Source organism: Sorex fumeus, unplaced genomic scaffold (assembly GCF_029834395.1).
Source record: "Sorex fumeus unplaced genomic scaffold, SorFum_2.1 ptg000023l, whole genome shotgun sequence".
NCBI classification, from domain to species: Eukaryota; Metazoa; Chordata; class Mammalia; order Eulipotyphla; family Soricidae; genus Sorex; species Sorex fumeus.
The window spans coordinates 301,076-322,092 of record NW_026606080.1 but is presented as its reverse complement, the minus strand read 5'-3'; the positions used below and the strand labels follow the sequence as shown (position 1 = coordinate 322,092).

The window sequence follows — 21,017 nt, the reverse complement described above, 5'->3', positions numbered from 1 at the left end:
TCTCGCAGCTATGTGTCCCTACATTCGTGCACATGAGTGCACGCACACGTATGCATCCCCGCCCCAGTGGCCTCACTTCCGTTCCACCCCAGTCCCTGCCCCCACGGTCTAGCATACGTGTGTTCCTGCGTCCTTGCATGCTGCGTGCACATCCCTGCCCCCAGGATCTTCATTCGTGCACCCCTGCATGCGTGCTGATCCCGCCCCCACAGCCTCATATCTGTGCAATGCTGCGTGCATGCACATCCCCTACCCTGCGTGCGTGTACATCCATGCATCCCTGTGCATGTGCGTGCATGCATCGTGTGTGTGCATACCCCTGTCCTTGCAACCTCGCATTCGTGCACCCCTGCGTGCATGCACATCCCTGCCCCTGCATGCGTGAGCATCCCTGCCCCTGAGTGTGTGCACATCCCTGCCCCTGCATGCGTGCACATCCCTGCCCCCCAGCCTCACTTTCTTGCATTCATGCGTGTATGAACACCCCTGCCCCCACAGTCCCGCATCCGTGCCTCCCTGTGTGTGTGCGGGCCTAGGCATTCCTGCCCCAGCAGCCTCACTTCCATTCTCCGCATCCCTGCCCCAACTGTCTCGCATCTGTGCGTCCCTGCGTGCTGCGTGTGCATCCCTACCACCTTGACCTCGCATCCATGCACCCCTGCGTGCGTGCGGATCCCTGCTCCCACAGAGTCGCATCTGTGTGTCCCTTTGTGTGCACGCATCCCTGCGCCCGAGGCCTCGCACCTGAGCATCCTACGTGCGAAAAAATGTCTGTGGTAGTGTGTCCACACAGGAAACGACACCCAAAAGAAGAAAGAGACCAAGAGGAAGAGACATTTCGCCATCATCCAGCGAGTTCTATTTGTAACCATCCAAGGATCAATGTACACGTGTTCCATGCCACTTGCACTAGATTCGCTGGGTGTTAATGGTGAGGCATCAAGTGCATGGGTCAGGGATCTCCGAGCCCCATGGATGGGGCTGTGGGTGAGAGGCTCCCCACTTCTCGCATGCACAGAGAAGGCAGTAGGCAGGCATGGGATGGGGGGTCCCAGTAGGAGGAGCAGTGGGACCTGCAGCAGGCATGGAGCCACAGCACTGCCCACTCCAGCCAGGAATTCTCTGGGTGCCAGAGAGCGGCGGCTGTGGCCGGCCCGGGCAGACCCGCATGGAACTGAGCGGGAGAGGCTCAAAATGCACTCACTGGGCCATGCGTGCATTCCCAGTGCCTGTGCCTTAACATTCTGCTGGCGTGCGCGCCTCCTCATAATGTTCTCCATTACCAGTTGGAAAACAAAAGTTCTAAGGGGTATGGTCGTCTTTTTGTCTTAGAGTGACAAAGAAACAAAACAGGGAAACAAACACGGGGTGTGTGGGATGGAGAGCAGAGGGTGGGTGGAGAAGAAGGCAGGTCTAGGAGCTTGCTTGCAAAGAGCGCAAATGCGCCGGCCGGTCCCAGATGGCCACGGCCCCTGGAAAGCCGTCTGCGCGAGCGGGGACTCGAGCCACGGAGGTGCGGCCATGCAACCCCATGCAATATTTCCGAGATGTGGAGGTGTGCAGTTAATTAGCCTGCAGAGTTGCGTGGCTCTCTCAAAAGATTCTAGCAAGGGATTATTTCTGCACCCAGAGCGGAGGAGAATAGAGGCGGCCGCGCTGGCCCGTAATGGGAATTCCGCGGACACCGTGCTCAGTGAACCAGAGAAAGCGAAGTTAAAGAAGCATTTAGGGTTTCAGAATGCCAGCCCTGGCAAGGATCTTTTTTGTAGAAGGATTTAGGAGGAGGGGAAGGGTGAGCCTCAGTGCAGGCATTATTTCCTCATACAAAAAGGGAAAATGTGCATACAGTTGGTTGTAAAAAGGCAAAACTCCCCAGTCCCCTCGCCCCGCCCTCAGGACAGGCGGCTGAAACACTCGGCAGCATGAATCTTCCCGGCTGCAGACCCCCGAGATCATTGTGTGCCTCCTCTTGGGAACAGCCCCTACCCTCTTCATCGGCTCATTCATGTGCGTCCCCCACCCCCTAAGTTCAACCTCAAGGCTGTGAGAACCAGGAAGGGGAGGGGGCGGTACCCGGCCATCCCAAGGCCACCTCCAGCAGGCGCAGACCTGGGGGGGAGGCATAGGGGTGAGCTGCCGGCCCCTTTTTCTGCCAGCCATACCCTCCCCCTCACGAGGGCCCGAGAGCAGAGCCTGCTGAAGATGCACTCGGTGCTCACAGCCGGACCAGACACTCAGTGGTAGGTGAGGCCAGCACAGATCTCCACACTGCAGGCCTGCTGGGAACCGCTTTGGCCCTGCTCACAGAGGAATGCGCACATCAGCTCCTAAGGCCAGCCCACACGGGCCCAGGTTCCCACTTCTGCCCTACCATGCCCCCCAACTTGCCCTCAGGCACGCACCTGCGTTGACCTGCAATCCTCCCGGGAAAATCAGCTGCTCCCCAGTTTCGAAAAAGCACAAAACCACCTCTGTGGCCCAGAAGATGCATGCTGGTTGGTTTGGGGGTGCCTGCAATGTCTCTTAATCCAGGTGGAGATGGGTAAAGGCATTTCCATGTGGCTGGCCACAGATTAATCCCTGCCACTACATGTGGCTCATACATGCACAAACACATACACACACATACACACACATGCACACACAGGCACACACACATGTACACACATGCATATACATATGCACACACAGGCACATGCAGGCACATGCACAGACAGGCACAAACAGGAACACATAGGCACACACATGCACACACTCATGCACACACACACATGCAAACATAGGCACACACAGGCACAACACAGTCACACACAGGCACATACAGGCACATGCACACACATGCACGCACACGTACACACAGGTACACACATGCACAAATGGGCACACACAGGCACAACACAGCTACACAACACAGCCACATACACATGCACACACATGCACACACACATGCATACACACTAGCACCAACAACAACCCTTGCAGGAGTCACCCACGATGTCCCCCAATTTTTATTGTACGTGCAGATCCGCATCACCGAAGGGGGCCTGAGAGTTCCCTTGGTACACATCAGCACAAATGTGGCACAAGGGATCATGGGGGGTGGGGAGTGAGATTGGCCTCTGCACCCCGGCCAGGCGCGCGCTCATTCTCCACCACAACAAACCGCAAATGAACTCATCCAATGAACTCATCCACACTTCACACTTCGCTCTGAAAAGGCGCAGTGGAGAGCCGGCCTCCTTCATTGTGTCGCTTCCAGACTATTCTTTGACCTCTGCTCTTTGTGACGTAAGGGCAAAACCCCTTTGGCTGCGTGGCTTCTGTGTCCACGTCTGCCCCCCTCCCACACTCCTTCCCTCATTTCCCATCGGGACCAGGACTGGCTGCATTGGAAGCACCCCACATCTTTCTACCCACTCTGTGGCCACAGCTTCCTGGACTGGGGGTCAGTTTGGCTCCTTCCAACCATGCTGGGGCAGTGGCCTCACTGGCCCGGGCTCCTGCACCATGCACCGCTGCTTCCTCTCAGAGTGGCAGGAAACAGTGAACAAAACACACGTGGCCATTGGCAGCCACAGCACTCTTGCTTAATGATTGTACTTATCTCCCCCCAACCTTTTTTTTCTAACATACATGCCTCTGTCTGGAGGCTTTGACACTAATAAAAACATGGACACAGAAAACAAGCTTGTTCCCACATCTGTGTGACAAAAAAAAAAAAAAAGATGACCAGGTGACCTGACATGCTGTTCTTTCTTTTCTTCCTTGTGACATTCCACTACTCGGGGTCCCCTTCCAACCATACTCCCCTGGTTATGTGGTGATTTTCCCTGGCAATATAATGCTGCTAAAGGCTGGAGACACGCTCCACTCCTCGGGGTCAACTCCTGCAGTGCTCAGGGTGCTAAGTGAGTGTTAAGGATGGAACCCAAGACCTTTCACAGCTACTTGATTTGAATCTAAATGAGCATATATTCTAGTGGTCTTTATGGCCACTTCTAAGTCCAGGAGACATTAGTTTCCAATGCCCATGGAGTCCATAGACTAAGAAGCTCTCCAACAGACCAACACCCAAGGACAGTAGAGACAAGGGCTAGGAGGATTGGACCACGGTTTGGAAGCCAGACTCACATGCTGGGGGTCAAGGCTGCTGGGATAGAGAAGGGACCACTAAGTAAATGAGGTTGGAGGGATCGCTTGGGAAGGGAGATGCATGCTGAAAGTAGACTAAGGACCAAACATAATAGCCTCTTAGTACATGTATTTCAAATCATAACACCCAAAGGGAGAGAAAGAGTAGGAGGAAATGTGCCTGCCACAGAGGCAGGGGTTGGGAAGGGGTGGGGGATCACTGGGGGTGGAAAATGGGCACTGGTGGAGGGATGAGTACTAGAACATTGTATGACCGAAACGTAATCATGAAAGTTTGTAAGTCTGTACCTATATCTCACGGTGATTAGATTAAAAAAAAAGAAAAAGACGGTCTCAACACCTAAGAGAATAACAACTGTAATGGAACACAGAAATAAATCAGAAAAAAAAGGCAAAACACTGTGCACTGTGTACCCAGGTCCAGGGGGCCAGGGGAGAGGGAGAGGGAGAGAGAGATGGAGAGGGAGAGGGAGAGAAGGAGTGCCTGTCACAGAGGCAGAGTAGGGGGTGGCAGGCAGGAGGCAAACTGGGGACACTGAAATGTGCCCTGGTGGAGGGATGGGAGTTGGAACACTGTATGACTGAAACCCAATCATGAACAACTTTGTGAGGGTCCATCTCACAGTGATTCAATAAAAAAAGATTGTAAAAATAAAATGATGTTGGTTAGGGCTGGAATGAAAGCCCAAGGGGTAAGAGGTGTCCTAGACTCCCCTCTAAATTCCTGAATTTTGTACCCGAGCATTGCCAGGAGAGATATCTGAGCAGTGCTAAGCCGGCCTAGGCACAGCCGCTTGTGGCCCTCAAGCCCCGTCATAAAAGCAGGTGACATGTTCACACTGCATTATTGTTTTCACAGGTTCTCCATTGGGAACCAGCTCACCATTTGAATGTCTGGTGTGTGTAAACTGGACCCGGGCAAGCCAACCGTGCAAGCAGTTGGGTCATGACTAACCATTATTTAATACATCCATGTTTGTCCAAATGATACCCACACTGTCCTCCCTTCATACTAGGGACAATAACAGAGTGGGCTGACCTTGTTGCCAATAAATACAAATAGGGTCAACTCGTATTATTCGACGGGAGGGACCCCAACTGGATGCAAACAAAACTCCCAGGCCCATGCGGTGCACCCTTCAGCAGCATCTCAGGCCTGGAGTCCCTGCCTGGTCCCCACCTCCCCCGATGCACCCCGAGTCTCCATTGCGCCCCGTTCCCATTGGGCCTCACCCACACCCCGACCTCCGAGCGGGTGGGGCGCTCTAGGGAGGCTCGATTCTGCGGGACCCTGTGCCCGGGCGTTCCATGGACGCGCACAAGCCCACGCGCCCTCCACTCCCTGCACCCGACAGTTCCATGCGCGCACATGGGGGAACGCAGGGAGGTTCCACCGCACGGGACCCCCAAACCCCGAGTTATGAGGCCACACGCCACGTCACTAAGGGTATCCTGGAAAGAATGCTGGTTCCTAAGGATGCGTTACACCGTCACACTCCCGCTGGGACGCTAGTCGCCAGCACAGGACATGAATTCCTGCGGCAGACCAGGCCCAGCTTGGTGCCCAGCACCTAGCATTGCCTGATGGCTGTTTCGCCTCAGACCCGCCACCCACCCGCAGCTTGATCACTCCCTTTCCAACCCCTCCGCCCACGGTGAGTGCCCACGAGGGGGTGGCAGAGATCTGCTGCAGCGGGAATGGGGACCCCAGGATACAGGGAGGGGGACCAGGGGTCAGGGAAACGGGGTGAGCTGGAGGGAGGGAGGGAGGAAGGAAGGGAGGGAGGGAGGGAGGGAGGGAGGGAGGGAGGGAGGGAGGGAGGGAGGAAGGGAGGCCCAAGGGGGGCGTGGCAGCCCAGGGGAGGGGGTGTGGCAGCCCCAGGACAGAAAGAGGGGGACATTAAACCATATCAGGACCCACAGAGATCCCTCTATGCTGCGGTCCCCTGAGTATCTCCGCTCAAACCCAGCCCCAAATCCTAAGAGGGAATCCAAGGGACCTTACTTCGAGGACTAGTGTCTTAAATACACACATCCCTTGGGCGCACCCTGCATTGCTCGGAGGATGCCCAAGAGTGCGCAGAGGCAGCCGCAGAGCGCCAGGGCACAAAGTTCTGAGTTGGGGGGGTGGTTAGGGGTGAAGGCCCGGCACGTGCAGGATCAACGGGACAAAGCCTGACCCGGTACCAGGCGCGTGAGGCTACCGGGGAGCTTCAAATTCTGCAGGACCCCACGCCCAGGCACTCCTTGGATGCACCCAAGCCCACACGCCCTCCACTCTGTGCTCCCGACGGTCCCATGCACGCACATGGGGGGGCACGGGGAAGTTCCAACACGCGGGACCCCCAAACTCCGAGTTCTGAGGCCACGGACCACGTCACTAAGGGTATCCCGGAAGGAACGCTGGTTCCTAGGGACGCACCCTACCAGCACACTCCCACTGGGATGCTGGTCGCCAACACGGGAAGTGAATTCCCACGACAGACTAGGCCCAGCTTGGTGCCCAGCACCTGGGCCTGCCCGCTGACTGTTCCGCAATAGACCCGCACCTGCCCACAGCTCGATCACCCCCTTTGTGACCCTTCTGCCCACAGTGAGTGCCCAACAGGGGGACAGAGACTTGGGGCTGCGGGGATGGGGGACCAGGGGTCAGGGAAACGGGGCCAGCCCAAGGGAGGGAAGCCCCAGGGGAGGGTGTGTGGCAGCCCCTGGACAGGAGGGGGGACCCCAAGGGAGGAGGGTGGGGAGCCACAAGGGAGGAGGGTGGGAAGCCCCTAGGAAAATGATGGGACTCCCCAGGGAGAATGGGGAATAGCTAGGGAAGAGGTTAAGAGTCTCCAGGGAGTAGTGTGGGGAGCACCTAGGGAGGAGGGTGAGAGTCACTAGGAAGGAGGGTGGGAATCCCCAGGGAAGACGGCTGGGAGTCGCTAGGGAGGAGAGTGGGAGTCCTAAGGGAGGAGGGAGGGGAGCCCCTAGAGTGGGATGGGAGTCCCCAGAGAGGAGGTTGGGAGTCCAGATGGAGGTGTCCAGGGAGCCCCTAGGGAACAGGGAGGGAGTCGCCAGGGAGGAGGGTGGGAGACCAGAGGGAGGACTCCAAGGAGTCCCTAGGGAGGAGAGTGGGAGTCTCGAGGGAGAAGGGAGGGAAACCCCAGGGTAGGAAGGTGGGAGTCCAGAGGGGAGAGTCCAAGGAGCCGCTAGGAAGGAGGTTGAGAGTCCGAGGGAGGAGGGAGTGAAGCCCCTAGGAAGGAGGGCGGGAGTCCAGAGGGAAGACTCCAAGGAGTCCCTAGGGAGGAGGGTGGGAGTCTAAGAGGGGGGTAGAGAAGCCTGTGGGGAGGAGAGTGGGAGTCCCCAGGGAGGAGGGAGGGAAATCCCAAGGGAGGAGGGTGGGAGCCCAGAGGGAGGAGTCCAGGGAGCACCTAGGGAGGAGGATGGGAGTCCCCGCATAGGAGGTCTCTTCTGGATTGACAGTACTTGACTTGCATGACCCAAACTCGCTCCCGGGCTCCAGAGATGGGCCCCCAGACACACCAGGAGGGACCCCTGAGGCTGTCCTGGAGTCAGCCCTGGGCACCATGGGGCATAGCCCCAAAGTCGACCAAAAAATAAAATGGTTTTTATGTGACCCCCGGGGAACCCAAAGGTGGAGGAAGGGCCCGACTGGCAGGGAAGGGGTGTGCGTCTCTGGGCTGCGAGGGTCTGAGTGTGGCCTCTGATCTGCAGAGCCCTGACCCAGGATGACGCGGAGACAGTCCGACATGTGGTTCCACCAGGACCTGGGGACGCTGCGACCAGCCCAGGCGCCATGCACACGGGGCTACTGTGGGCCCAGCTCTCCGGGGCAGCCTCAGCCCCATGCCCCTTATCACTACAACCCGGGGCCTTACCTCCACGGCCCACCAACTTTCTACCCACAGACGGGGCCCAGTGGCCAGCCCACGGGGGCCTATGGGCAGGGGCCTGTCTCCCATAGCCAGCTAGGCCTGTGCTCTGGCCAGGGCCACTATGGCCAGCGGGCTCGCCCCCAGGCTCCGCAGTCAGTCCCCTCTGACCAGCACGGATGGCCCATTCGCCAGGAGGAGGACTGGGGCGAGGCAGTGGTCTACTGTCCACGGAAAGCCCCCTGCTTCCAGAGGGGCACGCATCACTGTCAGGCCCTGCTAGGCCAGAAGACCCCTCATGGCCAGGCGGTGACCCCCGCCCCAGCCCAGAAGGGGGCCCCAGCGCCCCAGAAGGAGGCCCCTCTGCCTCCACCCCCAGCGGCAGTGCCCGCCCCAGCTGCACCCGCAGCCATAGGGGGGCCACAAGCCCCTGACGATGGCCAGGTTGTGTCCATCAAGGACACGCAGGCCTGTCTTAGTGATGTGGAATCAATGGAGGTTGTGTCCTGTGGGAGCAGCATTCAGTCCATGGATGCTGAACCCCAAGGGGAACCACTCAGCGACATGGAGGTGGATCCACCCAGTGTCCCCATGACCCAGCCATACGCCGTGGTGGCTGCACCCTAGGGCCAGGCGACCTGCGTCCAGGCTGCAGGGATATCGCGGCAGTCCTCGAAGAGGAAGAGAAACAACCATGCGAAGCTGCAAGGCCCACAAAGTAAGAGACACCAGCTGGGCGCTGGACCAGGCCCAAATGGCACCCAGGGCGCCCCTGTGCATGTGCCTGCCATGCAGCTCCCTTCGGCGCCGCAGCCCGTGCCCCCCAATGTGCCGGGACCAAGTGGCACCCAAGGTGCCCCTGTGCCCATGCCAGACTTTCAATTCGCACCTCCGCGGCAGCTCGGGCCTCCCAACATGCTGGGGCTAAGTGGTCCCCAGGGCGGGCCAGCCTTCCAGTTTGCACCCCCGAGGCAGCTCGTGCCTCCCAAGGCACCAGGGCCAAGCGGTACCCAGTGGGCACCTGTGCCTGCACCAGCCACCCAGATTCCACAGTTGCCGCACCCTGTGCCCTGCCATGTGCCTGCACCGCAGCAGGGCTTGAAAAGTGGTGCCACCCAGCAGGGCAGGTACCAGCGGCCACTTGTGGTTCCTGCTACTCTGAAGCAGCCTGTGCCCGCAGCCCAGCAGGGCTCAGCCAGTGGTGCCACCCGGCTGATGTGGTACCAGCAGCCACTTGTGGCTGCCCCCAACCAGGTCCCACCTGCATGGCATCCTGTCCCCCCTATGTGCCCGCAACCCTACAGGGTTCGACAAGGAGTGCCACCCAACACGCATTGTACCAGCAGCCACTTATCAAGCATGCCAACCAGGTCCCACCTGCGTGGCACCGTGTGCCCCCACACGTGACCCAGCAGGGCTCGAGTGGTGGTGCCACCCAGCTGGTGTGGCACCAGAGGGCATTTATTGCCCCCTATGGGCAGCAGGGTCAGGGTGCCCCAGCCCGGAAGTTTAGGCGCTAGGGGGCCCAGGGCTCAGGGGCTGCTGTCCTATGGGGCCCTTCTGGCCCGAGGCATCACGGTCAGACACCCGCACTCGGACACCCTGGGCCCCCCCAATCTGAAAGGTTTCTCAGCACCTCCCTTTTTTCCATTCATATTGATCCAGAAATGTCTCCCCATGACCATCTAGTACCTATCCATGTTGCCCACCATGGACATGTGCTTTGCCCAACACCATCTGGGCACCCACCCTGCCCTCCCGACACACCTCCCCGCTGCCCCAGAGTTTTCTCCCCTGGTTAACATTGGAACATTGGTCCTACAGTCACCAGAAGGGTGCTGGGACTGTCATCACCATAAGGTCAATAGCTGATGATACCCAGTTACCTTAGATCAACTCCTCTGTATGATTCACACGATGAAATGTTTGCCAATAGTTTAACTTAGAAAATATGATAGCATAATGTTTGTTCTATACTAAAGTTGTTGCAACCTGCGTGGAGCCTGCACGGTGCTTTTCTCTCCAAGCAGGTGAGCGGGCATGGCCCCGTCGGGGTTAGGGAGGGCAGGGAGGAGCCGGGTGCTCTGCAGTGCTCCCCATGCTGAGCGCTGAGATGCTCGGTGTGGCTCCCCTCCCCTCCATGCTGAGGGCCCTTGCCCATCGGTGGAACCCTCAGCTCCACTCAGCCCAGTCTCAGGCCAGGCCCCTCCCCCATCCGAAGCACCACTGTGCCCTCCAGCCAAACAGCAGAATGGCTGAGGACCAGGGGAATAGATGGGGCAGGGGGCTCGGCGGGGACCACCGCATGACAGAGACAGCCCTGGGCTCGCTCCCCGTGAGGCCAAACTCCAAACACCTCCAACACTGGGATTGAGACATCAGGGTGCGGGGGCAGACCCCGAGGACAGTCAGTGGGCATTGGCCTAGCAAAGGCCCACCCGGGTTCCATCTGCGGCATCCCGTACCTGCTCCCAGCCCCCAGGAGTAACTCCCGAGAGCAGAGTCAAATGTGACCCTGAGAACCACCGGGGTTGGTGCCAAACTTGAAAGTACTTCGATCAACTCATATGGGAGGGGGTGGAGGGATCAGTAGCTGTTTTAAAGCCTCTAGGCCACAGGCAGCAGACCCCAGGGCTGCCTGCCTCTCCCTGAGGACTGCACAGATTATTGCCCGTTGGTCAGCAGCCCACACTGCAGGAGCCGGGCTGACTGGGACCCAGGGGCCAGGGGCTGGAGTCGGTGTGGAGAAATCAAACCCAGGTGCTGGGAGGGACTCAAGGGGGTGATTGTGAGCGTGGCACAGCCACAGCTCATCCTGACCCCGACGGAACAGTCGCCTCCTCCTGATGCGGTCTGCTGCTCCGGGACAAGCAGCCAGTGGACCACGGTCCTGCCCTCTGGAACCCAGGCAGGGACACGGCTCTGAGGTGGGGTCACACGGGAAGTGACATGGACTCAGACATGGAGTCACACAGGCAGGAACACAGCACTCTGAGCAGGTGTCGCACAGGGAGGAACACCGCACTCTGAGGTGTGGTCACACATCCAGCTGAGGTGGGATCACACAGGCAGAGACACAGGACTATGAGGTGGGGTCACAGAGGCAGTGGGGTCACACGGAAAGGGACATAGGACTCTGAGGTGGAGTCACAAAGGCAGGAATATGGGCTCTATCAAGGTATCAAGGGGTCACACAATTAGGGACATGGGCCTCTGAGGTGGAATCACACAGGCAGAGACATGGGCTCTGTCATGGGGTCACACAAACAGGGACACAGGGTTCTGAGGTGGGGATCACACAGGCAGGAAGACAGGACTCTGAGGTGGAGTCACACAGAGACACAGCTCTGAAGTAGGATCACACAAGTAGAGACACAAGACTCAGGTGGAGTCACAGAGGCAGGGAAAGGGCTCTGAGGTGGGGTAACACAAACAGGAGCACAGAACTCTGAGGTGGGGTCACACAGGCAGGGACACGGATGCTGAGGTTAGGTCACAGAAGAGGTGAGTCACTTAAGCTGGGACATGGGATTGTGAGGTGGGGACCTTTGGATAGGGCAGAATGGTTCCTGAGGCCTTGCAACGAATTGGAAAGGTCTTCTCCAGGGTCACACAAGTAGAAACAAGGGCACTGAGGTGGGTCACACAAGCAGGGACAGGTGTCTGAGGTGGGTCTCATGGACAGAGATGGAGTTCTCTGTGGAATCACGCAGGCAGAGATGGGGCTGTGAGGTGGCATCACACAGATAGAGACCAGCAGCTGTAAAGAAGCTCTGAAGAGGCTGGGACAGGAAGCGCCAGGCAGAAGTCACAAAGGGAGGACAGGGGCTCTCCGCTGAGGTCACACAGGGACCACAGGGGCTGTGAGCTGAGGTCACAGAGGCAGGGATGGGGCTGTGGGGTGAGGACACACGGGGCTCTGTGGTGAATCAAACGGTGAGGAAGAGGGGCCCCTGACTTGAGGTCATAAAAAGATATAAGGTCCCTGAGGTGACGTCATAATGGCCAGAAGCTGGGCTCCTTGAAGAGAGTCCCACAGGCAGGGATAGGGTCCTCGAGAGTCACACAGTCAGGTACAGAGCACCTGAGGAGAGGTCACACAGGCAGGTATAGGGGTCCCTGAGGTGGGGTCACACAGGCAGTATAGAGATCCCTGAGGTGAGGTTACACAGGCAGGTGCAGAGCTCCTGAGGAGAGGTCACACAGACAGGTATTGGGGTCTCTGAGGTGAGGTCACACAAGCAGGTATAAGGATCTCTGAGGTGGGTCACACAGAGAAGTATAGAGCACCTGAGGTGAGGTCACACAGGCAGGTATAAGGATCTCTGAGGTGAGGTCACACAGAGATGTATAGAGCACCTGAGGTGAGGTCACACAGGCAGGTATAGGGATCTCTGAGGCGAGGTCACACAGGCAGGTATAGGGGTCCCTGAGGTGAGGTCACACAGGCAGCTTTAGGGATCTCCGAGGTGAGGTCACACAGGCAGGTATAGGGATCTCTGAGGTGAGGTCACATAGGCAGGTATAGGGATCCCTGAGGTGAGGTCACACAAGCAGTACAGGGGTCCCTAAGGAGAGCCATACAGGCTGGTCTAGGGGTCCCTGAGGTGAGTCGCACAGGCACATATAGGGTCCCCTGAGGTGAATCACACTGGCAGGTAGAGAGGTACTAGCATTTGGCACCCTCACGGCCAGTGAGTTCTGTTTCCCTTTACAGCCAGTACCACGTGGATCCTAGGAAGCGTAGAACACAAACCAGAAACCTTCCACGCTCCATTTGGTTGTGTTTCAGAGGGTTGACCCTCATCCAACAAATTTCACAGATGTCAAATGAAGATGGCCAGATGTTCACACAAACAAAACCAATTTTCCTCACCTCTAAATTTGGCTCTGAATACACCCAGAAAATGAGGAAGAATTCATAGCCATAGCCCTCCTAATACCCAGACGCCCACTGAGATCAAAGCAGCATGCAAGGCCAAGATAGGCCCCGAATCACCCCCGTTCCCACACGCAGCCTCGAGACCAAATGGGAAACAAGTGTCCAGGGAGGGAGTTCTCACACCCAGAGGCGGAAGGGCAAGTGTCCTGAGGGCGGTTGCTTCACAGAGACATGCTGGGGAAGGTAATGGGATGCGGGTCTCTCTGAGGGGCAACGCACAGCTCACACACAAATGTACTTAGTCAGGCACCAGAAGGAAGAAGCTCAAAGACAACAGACACAGGGAGATACTGAAAGCAGGGGACGGGGAAGACAACGGACATGCAGAGTCTTCCTTCCCCTGAGCGGACCTCATTTCATTTTGACCAGCTCTAATCATCAGATTTTTAACTTTCAGAAATGAACGGTGACTGCGGTGATATTTTTCTCATCAATGTCAACCATTCATTCATTCAGAACATCTTCCCAAGACAGTGCAGAGCATACAGTAAAGGTAAGGTAAAGGCCCTCCCGTTGATCGTCGATTTGCTCGAGCGGGCCCAGTAACGTCTCCATTGGAGACTTTGTTGTTACTGTGTCTGGCATATCAAATACTCTCGGTAGCTTGCTGGGCTCTCCGAGAGGGGCGGACGAATCGAACTCGGGTTGGCCATGTTGGCCGCTTGTAAGGCGAACGCCCTACCGCTGTGCTATCGCTCCAGCCCAGCGGCAGTTTCCGTAGTGTAGAGCATACAGTAAGGGAGGAAAACTATCTGGTTTTTTGTGGGGGAGGGTCACAACTAGCGGTTCTGCACTCAGGAATTACCCCTGGCGGTGCTCAGGGGACCATATGAGATGCTGGGAATCGAACCCGGGTCAGCCGTGTGCAAGGCAAACACCCTACACACTGTGCTATTGCTCCAGCCCCACCATCCGGTTTTGAGCACATGGAAAGGGCTGTTTCTTTGGACAGAAGAATGCAAAGGAATAGTTGGAATTTAGGTTGGTTTTGCATACGTGAGTGTCACGGCGTAGACAAGAGATTCACAAAGGACCACAGAGAATTCCACCTGGAAACTCTCTTGCTAGATCTGGGAAGCTAAGAATGATTCTGACTTCATTTTTTAAGAGTTGGGGGGGAAAATAGAATTTATGAAAGGAAGATGATGTCATGGACCCATATTAGTGACCATAAAAAAGTTTCCTTACAATGATGGAAAGGCTTATATGTTGTCTATCACTGACTCGGTGGGAGCTGGGGATCCGATGGGTGACAGGAAAATATCCACTCTCAGGCCTTGGTGAGAAATTGCCAGCTGGCCCCTCATTTACAAGGGCCGTGCTAACGGAAAGGCAAAGTGAAAAGGACCCCCACTCAGAAAAGGGATCTCTGTCAAAAACTATCCTTCATGAAAAAGAACTCAACGCTGGCCACAAGCTCTATAAACTGCTTTGGTGGCATAAACTCAATGTAAAATTTGATGCCATTCTGAAGGTAGAGTACTGTGTGTGTGTGTGTGTGTGTGTGTGTGTGTATTTTGTTGGAGATTTGGACAAACACATAATGTAGTCCAATCTACACAAGATGCATAGGACACGTGTGATGTCTGGAATACGTGCATCAGAAAAGGCATGACTTGTTTGAAAATCAAATTACTGGGATGGAGAGATAGTACAGTGGGTGGGACACCTGCCTGGCACACGGCTGACCCCAGTTCTATCCACGGAATCCACAGAGTCTCCTGGGCACTGCCAGGAGTCATTCCTGAGTGCGGACCCAGGAGTGATCCCTGAGCATCACCAGTGTGGCCTCAAAACCAAAGGAAACAAGAATTCCTCTGCAGATAGAGCTCCTACTCTATACACGTCAGTTCCAGGGTAGAGCGCTAGTAGAGCACACGGGGCGTCTGCCTGCCACACAGCTGACCGGGGTTGATCCCCAGCACCCCACAGACTCCCCAGAGCCCCGCAGGAGCGATTCCTGAGCACAGAGCCAGGAGTCAGGCCCAAACACTGCTGAGTGTGGACACAAAAGAAACCAATCAACCTGTATCGATGAGAAGGCCAGGGCATGGCATCAGGGTGGTGGCTGGGGGCCAACCAGTAGGACAAAGAGCCACAGGACAGAAACAAGATGCCAAAGGGACGTGAAACCCTGGCTAGAGCGAGAGACTGTGTGTCATCACTGCGGATGTGACCCCACATGTATGTGACAACACAGCGCCGTCTCCACAGCTGACCCCAGGGGCTCACAACACACATGCTCCCAGACGGGCCAGAGCAGCACCAGGGACTGCGTCCAGCCCTCCTCCCTCCTCCCTCCTCCCTCCCTCCCTCCCTCCCTCCCTCCCGCTCTCCCTCCTTCTCTCTCCTCTCCTCTCCCTCTCTTCCTCTCTGTCTCTCCTCTCTCTCCCCTTCCCTCTCTCCTTTCTCTCTCCCTCTCTCTCTTGTCTCTCCTCCCATCTTTCCCATCTCTCCCTTCTCTCTCCACCTCTCTCTTTCCTCTCTCTCTTCTCTCTCCCCCACCCCCCCATTATCCCACACTTTTAGGAACCTGCATGCAGTATGAGGCCACGTACCTTAGAACACTGCTTGTGATTCTGGCACCACACCAGGGAGCTGTTGTTCTGCAAGAAAAAACAAACAGGGGCTCAGCACACCATCCACCCTGGGGAACACAGGGTCAGGACACCCTTCGCTTGGGGAACACGGGGTCAGAGCACCCCCCCCGCCCCAGAAACACAGGGTTAGCACCCCCCACCCCGAGAACACGGTGTCAGGACACCCCCTAACCAGGGAACACGGGGTCAGGACACCCCCAACACTGGGAACACGGGGTCAGAACACCCCCACCTGGGGGACATGGGGTCAGGACAACTTCCCACCCGAGGGGCACGAAGTCAAGACACCCCCACCAGGGGGACATAGGGTCAGGACACCCCCCCGCCCAGGGGACACAGGATCAGGACACCCCCACCCGGGGAACAGTGGCCCTGGGCCTTCTCAGAGCATTGAGAGGGGGCAGGGACAGGGTGCAGAGTGGGCATCTGGACACTTCACACCAACACCGACTAAGCACTATGGCCATGGGCGTCCATCTCACGGGCAAGCCCTGCTCAGTCCCTTTCACTGGATGTGATGGACAAGGGCAGGGGAGGGGGGGATTAGCCACCCCAGGCCTCAGTTTACCCGTAGAAGAAACCTCATGGGGAGGGGGCATGCCCAGAACCCTTTGGAAGGGCTGGACGGCCAGTGCCCATGGAGAGCACATGGGTCTGGGAGTGACCGCCTGCCGCCTGGAGGCCTCGTATCACAGGACGGCCCCGAGCATGACCCTTGATGGCCCTGCTAGGCCTAGACAGATGCCACTGCCCAAACCCCTGCACGTGGACACTGAATTCTCTGCAGTCCACAGCTGGGGTAGGAAGCAGCTGGACCCAGCTGCCCTCGGAATGATACCCCCAGCTACCCCCAGCTCCCCTCGCAGCTCTGGGCCAGGACCCGTCCTCCGGTGCAGGACCCTGTGCTCTGAGGGTAGGGATCGGGCTGGGGAGCCCAAGCTGCCCTTCTTGGCCGAGTCTGTGTTCCCAGTGTCCGGAGTGGCGCAATTTCCCTGCCCTTCCTACTCTGGCTGGCCCGGGCACCACTGGGCATCATCTGTCACGTCGACCCCAGCTGCCACCAGACTCCACAGGCTGTGGAGAAGTTCTGGGGCATTACGGTTGGTCTTTGGGAATCACACACGGACTCACGTTCATAGAAAGCTTCTGAGATGTCCCAGACACGAGCATGGACACGCCCAGCAGCACAGAGATGCTCCCCCCACCCGCCCACCCCCCAAAAGTGTCTATTTCCACTTGGCTTTGGGGTTTCCTGTTTGTCTTAAAACAAATCTCCCCCATCAAAGCTTTCCAGCCGCCCCTCCGCGCTTCGGCCTGCATCCATTGGCGTCTGACGTCTGATTTATTGCCACAAAGAGCTTCTAAGAAACTTGGCTGCTGCCATGAGGGAGTCTTGGGTGGGGAGAAGGGCAGGGGGCATCCTCAGCTGCAGCCCCACCCCTGAGTCTCGGCCAGGTGTGCGCTGCTGCTCTGCCAGATGCTGCCTGGTCCCGCGAACCCCGAGCGCTGCAAAGCCTCTGAGAAACCAGCCCGTCCGTCTCGGCGTCCTGCCTGGGGGAGGTCTCGGCACTGACAATAGCCTTCACCGTTGAGGCGCACAACAGAAGTGAAGTCGGGCGTTTGTCCCGAGCCTGCTGCTGGCGCCCTGCCAGCTGAGATAAAGCCTCAAGTCATCAGAGCAAAGACGCCCTTTCCTCGCGCGGATCACGGACCTAACCTGCAGGCAGGTTCAGGCACCAGGACTCTGGTAATTACGAAAGATTACATCCTGTATTTTATTGGGTTAACCAGATCAAACACAAGCCGAGGTTCAAAGAGTATATACGTTCGACCCGCTACACCCACATGTTCTTTCAATGGCATGTTCAAAGTCTGTCCATTTCCAATCTTTTGATTCTTTTTTTCTCCTTTGAGAAAAAAAAAATTCTTCAAAAGCCTCGAGTAAAGAAAACACATCATTCATTCCGAGACAAGCCACCCACGGGAAGGATAAAGACGAATGACCGTCTATTTCTATTATTTAAAGAAATAAGAGATTGGAAACACAACGTGTGCGTGTGTGTGTGTGTGTGTGTGTGTGTGTGTGTGTGTGCCCACGCGTGCATTAATATAGCCAGGTGTCGTGAGGGGTGACTACACAAAGAGGAGTAAGTTCCCTGTTTGCTGCTGCATCTCCCAGAAACACTGGGGGCCGTGAAGCACCAGGAATAGCACCCAGATCCCCAAGCGGCCCTTGGCGCCTTCTCCCCAGCCCCTCCATGGGCGGTGTGGAGACACAACACCAAACACACAGAAGCTCCCTCCAAACCCACCACAGCCCTAAACATTCCCGTCATCCCCGGAACAGAGACAAAACAAACTCTATATGACACTCAAGGGAGCACGTGCCTTCCTGTGACAAGTCTTTATGGGTCGTTTGGGCTGTGCTCGGGACTTACTCCTGGCTCTGTGCTCAGGGGACCAAGTGTGCGGGGCGCAAGTGCCCTGCGTGCTGTACTATCTGTCCAAGTACATCCTGTGAAGTGCTTTATACCCAAAGATGTAGTGATTCATTTGCATCCTATTTCCCAAGTACTTGGGAACCTGGGAGTCCAGGTGACTTCACTACTACCTATAGCCATGAATGCATGTAAGTGCATACATACATAATGCATAATGCATTTAATGCATACCCAAACCAACACTAACCCTAACCCCAAACCCTAACACTAACCCTAACCCCACTCTAACCCTAACCCTACTCTAACCCAACCCTAACCCTAACTCCTAACCCCTAACCTATACCCTAACCCAACCTAACCTAACCCAACCCTAAGCCTAACCCTAATACTCCCCTAAACCAACCAACACAATCCAACCTTAATCCTAACCCTAGCCTACCCTAACGCAACCCCTAACCACTAACCTCTAACCCTACCCCTACCCGAGCAGCTCCAATCCCCAAATGGTGGCAGCTAGCAGAGCTGCAAAATTCTCTCTGTCCCTCAGCAGAGCTCCCTGAGACATCTCCCTGCAGGGAGGGAGGATGCCGAGAGTGACATGGGCAAGACGCAGCCCCAGATTACAAAGAGAAGCCTGGGAAAGCCACGCAGAGCGCCGCCACGGGCAGTGGGCAAAGACTGAAGTCCTGAAGACCCGGACAGAACCCCAAACAGAGCGTGTTTAACGTGTTTAACCGGCCCAGGGAAACCGTGGAACGGACCAGCAACAGAACACAAGAGAATATGAAAGCAGAAATGGGAAAACAGCACACAGAAAAGTCAGAATGGAAAAACAAACCCTGGTGGGCGAAACGGAAAACCAGAGTAACGGCTGCTGAGGGCAGAATCTGGGAGATCCAGGATGAGGTGCAGAAAACCTCAGACGACAGCAGAAGATCGGGGGAAGAGCCTGAAAAGAAGCAAAGAGGCGAGAAGAGAACTTGGGGGCTGCGTTCAAGAGGGGCAGCGTAAGAATCAGCGGGGTCCCAGAGGGCCGGGCAGGCAACGCTGATGAAGAAGCAACGGTCAAGAATCACCAGGCGCTGGAACCAGCATCTGGATGGGATGCTGAAACTGGCAGGAAGTGAATATCTGCTTGACGCTGCTGAGACCACAGCTCCATGCACAGGGCCCCGATCCGGGAGAGAGTGGACGGCAGCATCTGTGGGATGAGGCTGGTGTGGATGGGTGTAAGGGGAAGTGGGATGATGGGGTCCGAGCCAGCCACAGTCTGCACAGTGCCAGGTGGCGAGTCCCAAGGGGAGCCAGGAGGGGGGCACATGTGGTCCCAAGGGCAGGAACAGTGTGTGTTCGGTTTGTCCCCGGTCACCCACACCCCCGACCCAAACCAGCTTCCCTGCAGCATCTGAGGGGACTGAGAGCAGACACCGCGAATGTGGACCTGCAGAGTGCGGGGAGCCACGGGCCACTAGGTCTGGGAAGACACTCAGCAACAGTGATGGTGGGCACTGAGGCACCTGGGACCAAGCCCTGTCAGGTTAAGGCTCGGGGGTCTCTGAAGGTCTGTGGGGTGCGGGCTCTGGCACCCCAACTGCTGCTCCCACTAGCCCCCAAGAGCCCCCCTGACACAACAGCACGACAACCCGCAAGAACCACCTGCTGGCATTCACGCTCAGCACAACGCACCCCCTCAGCACCATGCCAGTGTCCTGGGACGTCCCAGGGACACAATACAGATCCTTGGGACCCAAGGTCCCCACACTACAGAGCCGGCAGGGACCACCCATCGGGTTCGACACTCAGTGCAAGGCAACGAGCTCCTCCCGCTGAGACAGCGTTTCCGTGGTGGGCAGCTGCCCTGGGGCCTGGGACGTGGGGAGCATGATGGAGCGAGCTGGGTAAACTCAGCAGTGCTGCCACTGTGAAGGCGGGCAGAGGTGGCCTCTGCACCGAGAGGTGGGGCGGATGGGGGCGCCATTCCGACTCCACTGGGAACGCAGCAAGGCTCGGCCACGCCCGGACAGGCTACCCAGTGCACGTGGAAAGTTCCGTCCACGGCCAGGCACATAGGAGCGTCAGGCGCCCAACTGGAAGCTACGAGAAGCTGTGCTCAGAGGCTGCGTCCAAGGACTCGCCTCTGTTTCAACTTGCTCTGTGAGGCAAGTTTCCCTCCGGCCTTGGAAAGGAAACTAGAGAGGGAGTCTGCTTCGGCCCAGCAAGGGAAAGGAACAATAGATGTGTTTCGGGGGTTGGTTTTTTGTTTTTTTGTTTTTTTTTTTTTTTGGTAAAAATGTGTCAGCGCCTTTGTAAAGTTCCTGTGAAAACTCCATTATCAAAGGAGGAAAAAATGCAAGACCCACGGAGGGGGCGGTGGTGAGGGGAGAAAAGTACTTTGAAAACAAACTTTACAGGGCTCTTAATTACATCCCCTGCGGGAACAGCAAAGGGGCGACCTGCGCAGACATATGTGTGGCTCCGGCTCGGTCGGTGGCTGAGCTCCGGCTGGCTGCCGCTGCACTTCTAGCACCTTGTTGGGTCTTTTGTTTTGTTTCACTGTTTTCTGTGGTTTCATTTCATTTTATGAACGAGTCAGGAAAAATCTTCACAATGATCCAAGGCGCAAGGCTCCCTCCAGAGACTGAATCAACGACTCACTGCTGCACCTTGCTGCAGAAGGGACTGGAACCGCTTCCTTGCTTCCTGTTCTTTCTTTTATTTTTTTAGGGGCCAGGGGTGGCATGATGCAGCCCCTCCTGCCGGGACTCAGTACAAAGTCTAGATCTGGGGGTCTGCAGGCTGGACCGAGGGCCTCCTGCATACAAACCACGCGCTCAGCCCTTTCCACCTCCCTCTGGCCCTGAAGCCCTTTGGGTCCTGAGGGAGTCAGCAGGAGGCTCTCCAGACTCCACCCTCCCTCCGGGGCAGCACTGAGAATGAGTCCTGGTCACAGCCCCCTCGGCATGAAGCCTCTGCCTCCCGGAGCACTTCTGTACCTCGTGTCCCC

At 56.9% G+C, this 21,017-nt stretch overlaps 1 protein-coding gene across 2 annotated transcripts in view; it reads right to left on the bottom strand.

Moving 5' to 3' along the window:
• ANOS1 (anosmin 1) overlaps positions 1-21,017 on the bottom strand; it is a 118,367-nt gene that overhangs the window by 80,729 nt on the left and 16,621 nt on the right. Inside the window, exon 2 of one of the 2 annotated variants that reach the window (XM_056113780.1) lies at positions 15,531-15,578. The exons of the other annotated variant lie outside the window; for it this stretch is intronic. Within the exon in view, the coding sequence (XP_055969755.1) occupies positions 15,531-15,578 (48 nt within the window). The remainder of the gene's footprint in view (positions 1-15,530; positions 15,579-21,017) is intronic. 2 annotated transcript variants of the gene reach the window in all.